The sequence below is a fragment of the Phyllobates terribilis genome, unplaced genomic scaffold (genome assembly GCF_046119375.1).
Source record: "Phyllobates terribilis strain yellow unplaced genomic scaffold, ASM4611937v1 Scaffold_3__8_contigs__length_932513732, whole genome shotgun sequence".
In the NCBI taxonomy this organism is placed as follows: domain Eukaryota; kingdom Metazoa; phylum Chordata; class Amphibia; order Anura; family Dendrobatidae; genus Phyllobates; species Phyllobates terribilis.
In genome coordinates, this window is record NW_027362763.1 from 20,085,544 (window position 1) to 20,102,241 (window position 16,698).

The 16,698-nt window shown below is 45.4% G+C and overlaps 1 protein-coding gene across 1 annotated transcript in view; it reads right to left on the reverse strand.

Moving 5' to 3' along the window:
* Positions 1–16,698, reverse strand: part of LOC141258706 (uncharacterized) — a 98,308-nt gene that overhangs the window by 28,685 nt on the left and 52,925 nt on the right. Inside the window, exon 4 of the mRNA XM_073673728.1 lies at positions 15,390–15,524. Coding sequence (XP_073529829.1) covers positions 15,390–15,524 — 135 coding nt within the window. The remainder of the gene's footprint in view (positions 1–15,389; positions 15,525–16,698) is intronic.

The following is a 16,698-nucleotide window of genomic DNA, read 5'->3' on the forward strand; positions in this document are numbered from 1 at the left end:
ATCTCCCAGAATCCTCCAGTGTATATTGTATAATCTCCCAGAATCCTCCAGTGTATACTGTATAATCTCCCAGAATCCTCCAGTGTATACTGTATAATCTCCCAGAATCCTCCAGTGTATATTGTATAATCTCCCAGAATCCTCCAGTGTATACTGTATAATCTCCCAGAATCCTCCAGCAGACTCCTCTCCTATCCTCACCCAGAATCCTCCAGTCTATACTGTATAATCTCCCAGCAGTCTCCTCTCATCACCCAGAATCCTCCAGTGTATACTGTATAATCTCCCAGCAGTGTCCTCTCATCACCCAGAATCCTCCAGAGTATACTGTATAATCTCCCAGCAGTCTCCTCTCATCACCCAGAATCCTCCAGTGTATACTGTATAACCTCCCAGAATCCTCCAGTGTATACTGTATAATCTCCCAGAATCCTGCAGTGTATACTGTAAAATCTCTCAGCAGTCTCCTCTCATCACCCAGAATCCTCCAGTATATACTGTATAATCTCCCAGCAGTCTCCTCTCATCACCCAGAATCCTCCAGTGTATACTGTATAATCTCCCAGCAGTCTCCTCTCCTCTCATCTCCCAGAATCCTCCAGTGTACACTGTATAATCTCCCAGAATCCTCCAGTGTATACTGTATAATCTCCCAGAATCCTCCAGGGTACACTGTATAACCTCCCAGAATCCTCCAGTGTATACTGTATGATCTCCCAGAATCCTCCAGTGTATACTGTATAATCTCCCAGAATCCTCTAGTATATATTGTATAATCTCCCAGCAGTCTCCTCTCAACACCCAGAATCCTCCAGTGTAAACTATATAATCTCCCAGAATCCTCCAGTGTATATTGTATAATCTCCCAGAATCCTCCAGTGTATACTGTATAATCTCCCAGAATCCTCCAGCAGACTCCTCTCCTATCCTCACCCAGAATCCTCCAGTCTATACTGTATAATCTCCCAGCAGTCTCCTCTCATCACCCAGAATCCTCCAGTGTATACTATATAATCTCCCAGCAGTCTCCTCTCATCACCCAGAATCCTCCAGTGTATACTGTATAATCTCCCAGCAGTCTCCTCTCATCACCCAGAAACCCCCAGTGTATACTGTGTAATCTCCCAGCAGTCTCCTCTCCTCACCCAGAATCCTCCAGTGCATACTGTATAATCTCCCAGCAGTCTCCTCTCATCACCCAGAATCCTCCAGTGTATACTGTATAATCTCCCAGCAGTCCCCGCTCATCGCCCAGAATCCTCCAGTGTATAATCTCCCAGAATCCTCCAGTGTATACTGTATAACCTCTCAGAATCCTCCAGTGTATACTGTATAATCTCCCAGAATCCTCCAGTGTACACTGTATAATCTCCCAGAATCCTCCAGTGTATACTGTATAATCTCTCAGAATACTCCAGTGTACACTGTATAATCTCCCAGTATCCTCCAGTGTATACTGACTGTATAATCTCCCAGAATCCTCCAGTGTATACTATATAATCTCCCAGAATCCTCCATTGTATACTGTATAATCTCCCAGAATCCTCCAGTGTATACTGTATGATCTCCCAGCAGTCTCCTCTCCTCTCATCACCCAGAATCCTCCAGTGTATACTGTATAATCTCCCAGCAATCTCCGCTCCTCACCCAGAATCCTCCAGTGTATACTGTATAATCTCCCAGCAGTCTCCTCTCATCACCCAGAATCCTCCAGTGTAAACTGTATTATCTCCCAGCAGTCTCCTCTCCTCTCATCACCCAGAATCCTCCAGTGTATACGGTATAATCTCCCAGCAGTCTCCTCTCATCACCCAGAATCCTCCAGTGTATACTGTATAATCTCCCAGCAGTCTCCTCTCCTCTCATCACCCAGAATCCTCCAGTGTATACTGTATAATCTCCCAGCAGTCTCCTCTCCTCTCATCACCCAGAATCCTCCAGTGTATACAGTATAATCTCCCAGCAGTCTCCTCTCATCACCCAGAATCCTCCAGTGTATATTGTATAATCTCCCAGCAGTCTCCTCTTATCACCCAGAATCCTCCAGTGTAAACTGTATTATCTCCCAGCAGTCTCCTCTCCTCTCATCACCCAGAATCCTCCAGTATATACTGTATAATCTCCCAGCAGTCTCCTCTCATCACCCAGAATCCTCCAGTGTATACTGTATAATCTCCCAGCAGTCTCCTCTCATCACCCAGAATCCTCCAGTGTATACTGTATAATCTCCCAGCAGTCTCCTCTCATCACCCAGAATCCTCCAGCGTATTCTGTATAATCTCCCAGCAGTCTCCTCTCATCACCCAGAATCCTCCAGTGTATACTGTATAATCTCCCAGCAGTCTCGGCTCCTCACCCAGAATCCTTCAGTGTATACTGTATAATCTCCCAGCAGTCTCCTCTCATCACCCAGAATCCTCCAGTGTAAACTGTATTATCTCCCAGCAGTCTCCTCTCATCACCCAGAATCCTCCAGTGAATACTGTATAATCTCCCAGAATCCTCCAATCCTCCAGTATATACTGTATAATCTCCCAGTAGTCTCCTCTCATCACCCAGAATCCTCCAGTGTATACTGTATAATCTCCCAGCAGTCTCCTCTCATCACCCAGAATCCTCCAGTGTATACTGTATAATCTCCCAGCAGTCTCCTCTCATCAACCAGAATCCTCCAGTGCATACTGTGTAATCTCCCAGGAGTCTCCTCTCATCACCCAGAATCCTCCGGTGTATACTGTATAATCTTCCAGCAGTCTCCTCTCATCAACCAGAATCCTCCAGTGTATACTGTATAATCTCCCAGCAGTCTCCTCTCATCACCCAGAATCCTCCAGTGTATACTGTATAATCTCCCAGCAGTCTTCTCTCCAGTCATCACCCAGAATCCTCCAGTGTATAATATATAACCTCCCAGAATCCTCCAGGGTATACTGTATAACCTCCCAGAATCCTCCAGGGTATACTGTATGATCTCCCAGAATCCTCCAGTGTATACTGTATAACCTCCCAGAATCCTCCAGGGTATACTGTATGATCTCCCAGAATCCTCCAGTGTATACTGTATAACCTCCCAGAATCCTCCAGGGTATACTGTATAATCTCCCAGAATCCTCCAGTGTATACTGTATAATCTCCCAGAATCCTCCAGTGTATAATCTCCCAGCAGTCTCCTCTCATCACCCAGAATCCTCCAGTGTAAACTGTATTATCTCCCAGCAGTCTCCTCTCCTCTCATCACCCAGAATCCTCCAGTATATACTGTATAATCTCCCAGCAGTCTCCTCTCATCACCCAGAATCCTCCAGTGTATACTGTATAATCTACCAGCAGTCTCCTCTCATCACCCAGAATCCTCCAGTGTATACTGTATAATCTCCCAGCAGTCTCCTCTCCTCTCATCACCCAGAATCCTCCAGTGTATATAGTATAATCTCCCAGCAGTCTCCTCTCATCACCCAGAATCCTCCAGTGTATACTGTATAATCTTCCAGCAGTCTCCTCTCATCACCCAGAATCCTCCAGTGTAAACTGTATTATCTCCCAGCAGTCTCCTCTCCTCTCATCACCCAGAATCCTCCAGTGCATACTGTGTAATCTCCCAGAAGTCTCCTCTCATCACCCAGAATCCTCCAGTGTCTACTGTATAATCTCCCAGCAGTCTCCTCTCCAGTCATCACCCAGAATCCTCCAGTGTATAATGTATAACCTCCCAGAATCCTCCAGGGTATACTGTATAACCTCCCAGAATCCTCCAGTGTATACTGTATGATCTCCCAGAATCCTCCAGTGTATACTGTATAACCTCCCAGAATCCTCCAGGGTATACTGTATAATCTCCCAGAATCCTCCAGTGTATACTGTATAATCTCCCAGAATCCTCCGGTATATACTGTATAATCTCCCAGAATCCTCCAGTGTATAATCTCCCAGCAGTCTCCTCTCATCACCCAGAATCCTCCAGTGTAAACTGTATTATCTCCCAGCAGTCTCCTCTCCTCTTATCACCCAGAATCCTCCAGTATATACTGTATAATCTCCCAGCAGTCTCCTCTCATCACCCAGAATCCTCCAGTGTATACTGTATAATCTCCCAGCAGTCTCCTCTCCTCTCATCACCCAGAATCCTCCAGTGTATACTGTATAATCTCCCAGCAGTCTCCTCTCCTCTCATCACCCAGAATCCTCCAGTGTATATAGTATAATCTCCCAGCAGTCTCCTCTCATCACCCAGAATCGTCCAGTGTATACTGTATAATCTCCCAGCAGTCTCCTCTCATCACCCAGAATCCTCCAGTGTAAACTGTATTATCTCCCAGCAGTCTCCTCTCCTCTCATCACCCAGAATCCTCCAGTGTATACTGTATAATCTCCCAGCAGTCTCCTCTCATCAACCAGAATCCTCCACTGTATACTGTATAATCTCCCAGAAGTCTCCTCTCATCACCCAGAATCCTCCAGTGTATACTGTATAATCTCCCAGCAGTCTCCTCTCCAGTCATCACCCAGAATCCTCCAGTGTATACTGTATAGCCTCCCAGAATCCTCCAGGGTATACTGTATAACCTCCCAGAATCCTCCAGGGTATACTGTATGATCTCCCAGAATCCTCCAGTGTATACTATATAACCTCCGAGAATCCTCCAGTGTGTATACTGTATGATCTCCCAGAATCCTCCAGTGTATACTGTATAACCTCCCAGAATCCTCCAGGGTATACTGTATAACCTCCCAGAATCCTCCAGTGTATACTGTATAATCTCCCAGAATCCTCCAGTGTATACTGTATGATCTCCCAGAATCCTCCAGTGTACAATGTATAATCTCCCAGAATCCTCCAGTGTATACTGTATAATCTCCCAGAATCCTCCAGTATATACTGTATAGTCTCCCAGAATCCTCCAGTGTATAATCTCCCAGCAGTCTCCTCTCCTCCCCCAGAATCCTCCAGGGTATACTGCATAATCTCCCAGCAGTCTCCTCTCATCACCCAGAAACTCCCAGTGTATACTGTATAATCTCCCAGAATCCTCCAGTGTATACTGTATGATCTCCCAGAATCCTCCAGTGTACAATGTATAATCTCCCAGAATCCTCCAGTGTATACTGTATAATCTCCCAGAATCCTCCAGTATATACTGTATAATCTCCCAGAATCCTCCAGTGTATAATCTCCCAGCAGTCTCCTCTCCTCCCCCAGAATCCTCATGTGTATACTGCATAATCTCCCAGCAGTCTCCTCTGCACTCACCACCCAGAATCCTCCAGTGTATACAGTATAATCTCCCAGCAGTCTCCTCTCATCACCCAGAATCCTCCAGTGTACACTGTATAATCTCCCAGCAGTCTATCCTCTCATCACCCAGAATCCTCCAGTGTATAATCTCCTAGAATCCTCCAGTGTATACTGTATAACCTCCCAGAATCCTCCAGTGTATACTGTATAATCTCCCAGAATCCTGCAGTGTATACTGACTGTATAATCTCCCAGAATCCTCCAGTGTATACTGTATAATCTCCCAGAATCCTTCAGTGTATACTGTATAATCTCCCAGAATCCTCCAGTGTATACTGTATGATCTCCCAGCAGTCTCCTCTCATCACCCAGAATCCTCCAGTGTATACTGTATAACCTCCCAGAATCCTCCAGTGTACACTGTATAATCTCCCAGAATCCTGCAGTGTATACTGACTGTATAATCTCCCAGAATCCTCCAGTGTATACTGTATAATCTCCCAGAATCCTTCAGTGTATACTGTATAATCTCCCAGAATCCTCCAGTGTATACTGTATAATCTCCCAGAATAATCGTGTACACTGTATAATCTCCCAGAATCCTGCAGTGTATACTGACTGTATAATCTCCCAGAATCCTCCAGTGTATACTGTATAATCTCCCAGAATCCTTCAGTGTATACTGTATAATCTCCCAGAATCCTCCAGTGTATACTGTATGATCTCCCAGCAGTCTCCTCTCCTCTCATCACCCAGAATCCTCCAGTGTATAATCTCCCAGAATCCTCCAGCATATACTGTATAACCTCCCAGAATCCTCCAGTGTATACTGTATAATCTCCCAGAATCCTCCAGTGTACACTGTATAATCTCCCAGAATCCCCCAGTGTATACTGTATAATCTCCCAGTATCCTCAAGTGTATACTGTATAATCTCCCAGCAGTCTCCTCTCCTCTCATCACCCAGAATCCTCCAGTGTATAATCTCACAGAATCCTCCAGGGTATACTGTATAACCTCCCAGAATCCTCCAGTGGATACTATATGATCTCCCAGAATCCTCCAATGTATACTATATGATCTCCCAGAATCCTCCAGTGTATACTGTATAATCTCCCAGAATCCTCCAATCCTCCAGTGTATACTGTATAATCTCCCAGAATCCTCCAATCCTCCAGTGTATACTGTATAATCTTCCAGCAGTCTCCTCTCATCACCCAGAATCCACCAGTGTATACTGTATAATCTCCAAGCAGTCTCCTCTACTCTCATCACCCAGAATCCTCCAGTGTATACTGTATAATCTCCCAGCAGTCTCCTCTCATCACCCAGAATCCACCAGTGTATACTGTATAATCTCCAAGCAGTCTCCTCTCATCACCCAGAATCCTCCAGTGTATACTGTATAATCTCTCAGCAGTCTCCTCTCATCACCCAGAATCCTCCAGTGTATACTGTATAATCTCCCACCAGTCTCCTCTCATCACCCAGAATCCTCCAGTGAATACTGTATAATCTCCCAGCAGTCTCCACTCATCACCCAGAATCCTCCAGTGTATACTGTATAATCTCCCAGCAGTCTCCTCTCCTCTCATCACCCAGAATCCTCCAGTGTATACTGTATAATCTCCCAGCAGTCTCCTCTCATCACCCAGAATCCTCCAGTGTATACTGTATAATCTCTCAGCAGTCTCCTCTCCTCTCATCACCCAGAATCCTCCAGTGTATACTGTATAATCTCCCAGCAGTCTCCTCTCCTCTCATCACCCAGAATCCTCCAGTGTATACAGTATAATCTCCCAGCAGTCTCCTCTCATCACCCAGAATCCTCCAGCGTATACTTTATAATCTCCCAGCAGTCTCCTCTCATCACCCAGAATCCTCCAGTGTAAACTGTATCATCTCCCAGCAGTCTCCTCTCCTCTCATCACCCAGAATCCTCCAGTGTATACTGTATAATCTCCCAGCAGTCTCCTCTCATCACCCAGAATCCTCCAGTGTATACTGTACAATCTCCCAGCAGTCTCCTCTCCTCTCATCACCCAGAATCCTCCAGTGTATACTGTATAATCTCCCAGCAGTCTCCTCTCCTCTCATCACCCAGAATCCTCCAGTGTATACAGTATAATCTCCCAGCAGTCTCCTCTCATCACCCAGAATCCTCCAGTGTATACTGTATAATCTCCCAGCAGTCTCCTCTCCTCTCATCACCCAGAATCCTCCAGTGTATACAGTATAATCTCCCAGCAGTCTCCTCTCATCACCCAGAATCCTCCAGTGTATACTGTATAATCTACCAGCAGTCTCAGCTTCTCACCCAGAATCCTCCAGTGTATACTGTATAATCTCCCAGCAGTCTCCTCTCAGCTCATCACCCAGAATCCTCCAGTGTATACTGTATAATCTCCCAGCAGTCTCCTCTCTGCTCATCACCCAGAATCCTCCAGTGTATACTGTATAATCTCCCAGCAGTCTCCTCTCATCACCCAGAATCCTCCAGTGTAAACGTATTATCTCCCAGCAGTCTCCTCTCATCACCCAGAATCCTCCGGTGTATAGTGTATAATCTCCCAGCAGTCTCCTCTCCTCTCATCACCCAGAATCCTCCAGTGTATACTGTATAATCTCCCAGCAGTCTCCTCTCCTCTCATCACCCAGAATCCTCCAGTGTATACAGTATAATCTCCCAGCAGTCTCCTCTCATCACCCAGAATCCTCCAGTGTATACTGTATAATCTCCCAGCAGTCTCCTCTCCTCTCATCGCCCAGAATCCTCCAGTGTATACAGTATAATCTCCCAGCAGTCTCCTCTCATCACCCAGAATCCTCCAGTGTATACTGTATAATCTCCCAGCAGTCTCCTCTCCTCTCATCACCCAGAATCCTCCAGTGTATACTGTATAATCTCTCAGCAGTCTCCTCTCATCACCCAGAATCCTCCAGTGTATACTGTATAATCTCCCAGCAGTCTCCTCTCATCACCCAGAATCCTCCAGTGAATACTGTATAATCTCCCAGCAGTCTCCACTCATCACCCAGAATCCTCCAGTGTATACTGTATAATCTCCCAGCAGTCTCCTCTCCTCTCATCACCCAGAATCCTCCAGTGTATACTGTATAATCTCCCAGCAGTCTCCTCTCATCACCCAGAATCCTCCAGTGTATACTGTATAATCTCCCAGCAGTCTCCTCTCTGCTCATCACCCAGAATCCTCCAGTGTATACTGTATAATCTCCCAGCAGTCTCCTCTCCTCTCATCACCCAGAATCCTCCAGTGTATACAGTATAATCTCCCAGCAGTCTCCTCTCATCACCCAGAATCCTCCAGCGTATACTTTATAATCTCCCAGCAGTCTCCTCTCATCACCCAGAATCCTCCAGTGTAAACTGTATCATCTCCCAGCAGTCTCCTCTCATCACCCACAATCCTCCAGTGTATACTGTATAATCTCCCAGCAGTCTCCTCTCATCACCCAGAATCCTCCAGTGTATACTGTACAATCTCCCAGCAGTCTCCTCTCCTCTCATCACCCAGAATCCTCCAGTGTATACTGTATAATCTCCCAGCAGTCTCCTCTCTGCTCATCACCCAGAATCCTCCAGTGTATACTGTATAATCTCCCAGCAGTCTCCTCTCATCACCCAGAATCCTCCAGTGCATACTGTATAATCTCCCAGCAGTCTCCGCTCCTCACCCAGAATCCTCCAGTGTATACTGTATAATCTCCCAACAGTCTCCTCTCATCACCCAGAATCCTCCAGTGTATACTGTATAATCTCCCAGCAGTCTCCTCTCCAATCATCACCCAGAATCCTCCAGTGTATACTGTATAATCTCCCAGCAGTCTCCTCTCCTCTCATCACCCAGAATCCTCCACTGTATAGTGTATAATCTCCCAGCAGTCTCCTCTCATTACCCAGAATCCTCCAGTGTATACAATATAATCTCCCAGCAGTTTCCTCTCCGCTCATCACCCAGAATCCTCCAGTGTATACTGTATACTCTCCCAGCAGTCTTCTCATATCACCCAGAATCCTCCAGTGTATACTGTATAATCTCCCAGCAGTCTCCTCTCCAATCATCACCCAGAATCCTCCAGTGTATACTGTATAATCTCCCAGCAGTTTCCTCTCCTCTCATCACCCAGAATCATCCAGTGTATACTGTATAATCTCCCAGCAGTCTCCTCTCATTACCCAAAATCCTCCAGTGTATACAATATAATCTCCCAGCAGTTTCCTCTCCGCTCATCACCCAGAATCCTCCAGTGTATACTGTATAATCTCCCAGCAGTCTTCTCATATCACCCAGAATCCTCCAGTGTATACTGTATAATCTCCCAGCAGTCTCCTCTCCAATCATCACCCAGAATCCTCCAGTGTATACTGTATAATCTCCCAGCAGTCTCCTCTCCTATCCTCACCCAGAATCCTCCAGTGTATACTGTATAATCTCCCAGCAGTCTCCTCTCATTACCCAGAATCCTCCAGTGTATACAATATAATCTCCCAGCAGTTTCCTCTCCGCTCATCCCCCAGAATCCTCCAGTGTATACTGTATAATCTCCCAGCAGTCTTCTCATATCACCCAGAATCCTCCAGTGTATACTGTATAATCTCCCAGCAGTCTCCTCTCCAATCATCACCCAGAATCCTCCAGTGTATACTGTATAATCTCCCAGCAGTCTCCTCTCCTCTCCTCACCCAGAATCCTCCAGTGTATACTGTATAATCTCCCAGCAGTCTCCTCTCCTCTCATCACCCAGAATCATCCAGTGTATACTGTATAATCTCCCAGCAGTCTCCTCTCCGCTCATCACCCAGAATCCTCCAGTGTATACTGTATAATCTCCCAGCAGTCTCCTCTCATCACCCAGAATCCTCCAGTGTATACTGTATAATCTCCCAGCAGTCTCCTCTCATCACCCAGAATCCTCCAGTGTATACTGTATAATCTCCCAGCAGTCTCCTCTCCGCTCATCACCCAGAATCCTCCAGTGTATACTGTATAATCTCCCAGCAGTCTCCTCTCATCACCCAGAATCCTCCAGTGTATACTGTATAATCTCCCAGCAGTCTCCTCTCATCACCCAGAATCCTCCAGTGTATACTGTATAATCTCCCAGCAGTCTCCTCTCCTCTCATCGCCCAGAATCCTCCAGTGTATACAGTATAATCTCCCAGCAGTCTCCTCTCATCACCCAGAATCCTCCAGTGTATACTGTATAATCTCCCAGCAGTCTCCTCTCCTCTCATCACCCAGAATCCTCCAGTGTATACTGTATAATCTCTCAGCAGTCTCCTCTCATCACCCAGAATCCTCCAGTGTATACTGTATAATCTCCCAGCAGTCTCCTCTCATCACCCAGAATCCTCCAGTGAATACTGTATAATCTCCCAGCAGTCTCCACTCATCACCCAGAATCCTCCAGTGTATACTGTATAATCTCCCAGCAGTCTCCTCTCCTCTCATCACCCAGAATCCTCCAGTGTATACTGTATAATCTCCCAGCAGTCTCCTCTCATCACCCAGAATCCTCCAGTGTATACTGTATAATCTCCCAGCAGTCTCCTCTCTGCTCATCACCCAGAATCCTCCAGTGTATACTGTATAATCTCCCAGCAGTCTCCTCTCCTCTCATCATCCAGAATCCTCCAGTGTATACAGTATAATCTCCCAGCAGTCTCCTCTCATCACCCAGAATCCTCCAGCGTATACTTTATAATCTCCCAGCAGTCTCCTCTCATCACCCAGAATCCTCCAGTGTAAACTGTATCATCTCCCAGCAGTCTCCTCTCCTCTCATCACCCAGAATCCTCCAGTGTATACTGTATAATCTCCCAGCAGTCTCCTCTCATCACCCAGAATCCTCCAGTGTATACTGTACAATCTCCCAGCAGTCTCCTCTCCTCTCATCACCCAGAATCCTCCAGTGTATACTGTATAATCTCCCAGCAGTCTCCTCTCCTCTCATCACCCAGAATCCTCCAGTGTATACAGTATAATCTCCCAGCAGTCTCCTCTCATCACCCAGAATCCTCCAGTGTATACTGTATAATCTCCCAGCAGTCTCAGCTCCTCACCCAGAATCTTCCAGTGTATACTGTATAATCTCCCAGCAGTCTCCTCTCCGCTCATCACCCAGAATCCTCCAGTGTATAGTGTATAATCTACCAGCAGTCTCCTCTCTGCTCATCACCCAGAATCCTCCAGTGTATACTGTATAATCTCCCAGCAGTCTCCTCTCATCACCCAGAATCCTCCAGTGTATACTGTATAATCTCCCAGCAGTCTCCGCTCCAATCATCACCCAGAATCCTCCAGTGTATACTGTATAATCTCCCAGCAGTCTCCTCTCCTCTCATCACCCAGAATCCTCCACTGTATAGTGTATAATCTCCCAGCAGTCTCCTCTCATTACCCAGAATCCTCCAGTGTATACAATATAATCTCCCAGCAGTTTCCTCTCCGCTCATCACCCAGAATCCTCCAGTGTATACTGTATACTCTCCCAGCAGTCTTCTCATATCACCCAGAATCCTCCAGTGTATACTGTATAATCTCCCAGCAGTCTCCTCTCCAATCATCACCTAGAATCCTCCAGTGTATACTGTATAATCTCCCAGCAGTTTCCTCTCCTCTCATCACCCAGAATCATCCAGTGTATACTGTATAATCTCCCAGCAGTCTCCTCTCATTACCCAGAATCCTCCAGTGTATACAATATAATCTCCCAGCAGTTTCCTCTCCGCTCATCCCCCAGAATCCTCCAGTGTATACTGTATAATCTCCCAGCAGTCTTCTCATATCACCCAGAATCCTCCAGTGTATACTGTATAATCTCCCAGCAGTCTCCTCTCCAATCATCACCCAGAATCCTCCAGTGTATACTGTATAATCTCCCAGCAGTCTCCTCTCCTCTCCTCACCCAGAATCCTCCAGTGTATACTGTATAATCTCCCAGCAGTCTCCTCTCCTCTCATCACCCAGAATCATCCAGTGTATACTGTATAATCTCCCAGCAGTCTCCTCTCCGCTCATCACCCAGAATCCTCCAGTGTATACTGTATAATCTCCCAGCAGTCTCCTCTCATCACCCAGAATCCTCCAGTGTATACTGTATAATCTCCCAGCAGTCTCCTCTCATCACCCAGAATCCTCCAGTGTATACTGTATAATCTCCCACGTGGTAATAGCTTACCACGGGCCTAGGTGGTCTGGAGTTGGGACCCGGTCCTATTTGTCTACCCTTTTATATGCATTACTTCAACTTTGATATACAGTAAGGTTTTTAATATAGGCAGTATAGGTACCGTCCCAATTTAGGGTCACCTTGCCGCTGGTGGGACGGCTTGTATACTTTTTTTGATCAAAAATAGTTCAGTAAGTACCCTATATTTATTATGCAACTTTGCTTTACATTTATATATAATGATGGTAGGGTATGAGATATATTTTTGTCTTTTGTGTTTTGTCTTTTGCAGGTTTTGCTTCTTTTTGCTAGTGTGAACATGCTCCTAATTCTTGCATGTCTACCATCTTAGACCTCAGTTCACATTGCTTGGTTTTTTATCTTGTTTGCATTCTGTGCAATTTAAGGGTGCGGCATTCCCTTTTGTTGAGCTGACTGGTATATATGTAGCTTACCACGGGCCTAGGTGGTCTGGAGTTGGGACCCGGTCCTATTTGTCTACCCTTTTATATGCATTATTTCAACTTTGATATACAGTAAGGTTTTTAATATAGGCAGTATAGGTACCGTCCCAATTTAGGGTCACCTTGCCGCTGGTGGGACGGCTTGTATACTTTTTTTGATCAAAAATAGTTCACTAAGTACCCTATATTTATTATGCAACTTTGCTTTACATTTATATATAATTATGGTAGGGTATGAGATATATTTTTGTCTTGCTTCTTTTTTGCTAGTGTGAACATGCCTCTGTTTCTTGTATGTCTGCCATCTTAGACCTCAGTTCACATTGTCTGGTTTTTTGACTTGTTTGCATTCTGTGCAATTTAAGGGTGTGGCATGCCCTTTGTTGAGCTGATTGGTATATATGTAGCTTACCACGGGCCTAGGTGGTCTGGAGTTGGGACCCGGTCCTATTTGTCTACCCTTTTATATGCATTATTTCAACTTTGATATACAGTAAGGTTTTTAATATAGGCAGTATAGGTACCGTCCCAATTTAGGGTCACCTTGCCGCTGGTGGGACGGCTTGTATACTTTTTTTGATCAAAAATAGTTCACTAAGTACCCTATATTTATTATGCAACTTTGCTTTACATTTATATATAATGATGGTAGGGTATGAGATATATTTTTGTCTTGCTTCTTTTTTGCTAGTGTGAACATGCCTCTGTTTCTTGTATGTCTGCCATCTTAGACCTCAGTTCACATTGTCTGGTTTTTTGTATAATCTCCCAGCAGTCTCATCCCCGCTCATCACCCAGAATTCTCCAGTGTATATTGTATAATCTCCCAGCAGTCTCCTCCCCGTCACCCAGAATCCTCCAGTGTATAATCTCCCAGCAGTCTCCTCTCCGCTCATCACCCAGAATCCTCCAGTGTATACTGTATAATCTCCCAGCACTCTCCTCTCAGCTCATCCCCCAGAATCCTCCAGTGTATACTGTATAATCTCCCAGCAGTCTCCTCTCATCACCCAGAATCTTCCAGTGTATACAGTATAATGTCCCAGCAGTCTCCTCTCCTCTCATCACCCAGAATCCTCCAGTGTATAATCTCCCAGCAGTCTCCCCTCATCACCCAGAATCCTCCAGTGTATAATCTCCCAGCAGTCTCCTCTCATCACCCAGAATCCTCCAGTGTATACTGTATAATCTCCCAGCAGTCTCCTCTCCGCTCATCACCCAGAATCCTCCAGTGTATACTGTATAATCTCCCAGCAGTCTCCTCTCCGCTCATCACTCAGAATCCTCCAGTGTATACTGTATAATCTCCCAGCAGTCTCCTCTCCGCTTATCACCCAGAATCCTCCAGTATATACTGTATAATCTCCCAGCACTCTCCTCTCAGCTCATCCCCCAGAATCCTCCAGTGTATACTGTATAATCTCCCAGCAGTCTCCCCTCATCACCCAGAATCCTCCAGTGTATACTGTATAATGTTCCAGCAGTCTCATCTCATCACTCAGAATCCTCCTGTGTATACTGTATAATCTACCAGCAGTCTCCTCTCCTCTCATCACCCAGAATCCTCTGGTGTATAATGTATTATCTCCCAGCAGTCTACTTTCCGCTCAACACCCAGAATCCTCCAGTGTATACTGTATAATCTCCCAGCACTCTCCTCTCAGCTCATCCCCCAGAATCCTCCAGTGTATACTGTATAATCTACCAGCAGTCTCCTCTCATCATCCAGAATTCTCCAGTGTATACTGTATAATCTCCCAGCAGTCTCCTCTCCTCTCATCACCCAGAATCCTCCAGTGTATACTGTATAATCTCTCAGCAGTCTCCTCTCATCACACAGAATCCTCCAGTGTATACTGTATAATCTCCCAGCAGTCTCCTCTCCTCTCATCACCCAGAATCCTCTGGTGTATAATGTATTATCTCCCAGCAGTCTACTTTCCGCTCAACACCCAGAATCCTCCAGTGTATACTGTATAATCTCCCAGCAGTCTCCTCTCATCACCCAGAATCCTCCAGTGTATACTGTGTAATCTCCCAGCAGTCTTCTCTCTGCTCATCACCCAGAATCCTCCAGTGTATACTGTATAATCTCCCTGCAGTCTCCTCGCCGCTCATTACCCAGAATCCTCCAGTGTATACCGTAAAATCTCCCAGCAGTCTCCGCTCATCACCCAGAATCCTCCAGTGTATACAGTATAATCTCCCAGCAGTCTCCTCTCATCACCCAGACTCCTCCAGTGTATAATCTCCCCGCAGTCTCCTCTCAACCTCCAGAATCCTCCATTGTATACTGTATAATCTCCCAGCAGTCTCTTCTCCTCTCATCACCCAGAATCCTCCAGTGTATACTGTATAATCTCCCAGCAGTCTCCTCTCATCACCCAGACTCCTCCAGTGTATAATCTCCCAGCAGTCTCCTCTCAACCTCCAGAATCCTCCATTGTATACTGTATAATCTCCCAGAATCCTCCAGTGTATAATCTCCCAGCAGTCACCTCTCTGGTCAGCAGCTCAGTGATCTTGTTGGTCAGTTCCAGGATCTTCTCCTTCTTCTCGTGTATTGGTGAGATCAGAGGAGGCTTGGTGATGGGGCTCTGGCCCCCCGGGGTCTTCCTCACTACTGCGTAATCCTGTGTGAGGAGATGCTGGTAAATAGCTCCATATATACACAATATATTCCACTTTATTAGACATTTGACATAAACATGATCTTTTTCTCAAGTTTTGCACATTATGACTTCATCCTTGTAGAGTTCTCACCTCTTCCATCTTTTCTGCATTAATAATTGGATTGTATTATCGTTATATACAATAGTGTTCAGAATACTAGCAGTTCAATATGACTATCCAGATTAATCCCTGTGTTTGGTATAAATTCTATCACCACATGTCAGACAATTTACCAGTCGGTGCAGTAGATTGTAAGAAAACCATCAGATTCCGCATTCATGATCAGAAGGTTTTTGAGTCGGTGTATCTGAATAATTAATTGTACGGGGAGTGTTCAATATAATATCAGTGTGGAGGTCAATCAGTGCTGTCAATCATTCTGTGAAGAAACAGATGTGAATCAGGGGGCCCTTATTTAAGGTGAAGCCAGCACATGTTGTACATGCATTTCTTCTTGAAAGCCTGAGAAATATGGGTCGTTGAAGACATTGTTCAGAAGAACAGCGGACTTTGATTAAAAAGTTGATTGGAGAAGCTAAAAATTATAAAGAAGTGCAGACATCGATCGGCTGTTCAGATAAAATAATCTCCAATGCTTTAAAATGGAAAGCAAAACCAGAGAGATGAGGAAGAAAACGGAAGACTACCATCCGAATGGATCAAAGAATAGACAAAATGGCAAAGGCTCGGCCAATGATCAGCTCCAGGATGATCACAGACAGTCTCCAGTTACCTGTGAGTACTGTGACAGAAGAAGCAGGGTGTTAAGCTAATCTCTTAGGAATAAGTCCCCGCAAAGCCCCACTGTTAAAAAAAAGACATATACTAAAGTGGATACAATTTGCCAAAGGACACAACTGGCCTAAAGAGAAATGGAGAAACATATTGTGGACTGATGAAAGTAAAATTGTTCTTTTTAGGTCCAAGGGCCGCAGAGCGTGCAGCAGATGACTCCCAAACTCTGCATTCAGCAACAGTACACTCTGAAGACAGTGAAGCATGGTGGAAGCATCATGACATGGACATGTTTCTCTTACTATGGTGCTGTGAAAGCAGGAGTTATACTTTATCTATCCTAACTCTATTTTGATTTTTATACGTGCATCTTCTGCTTACCAGGATGGAGTTTTAGCT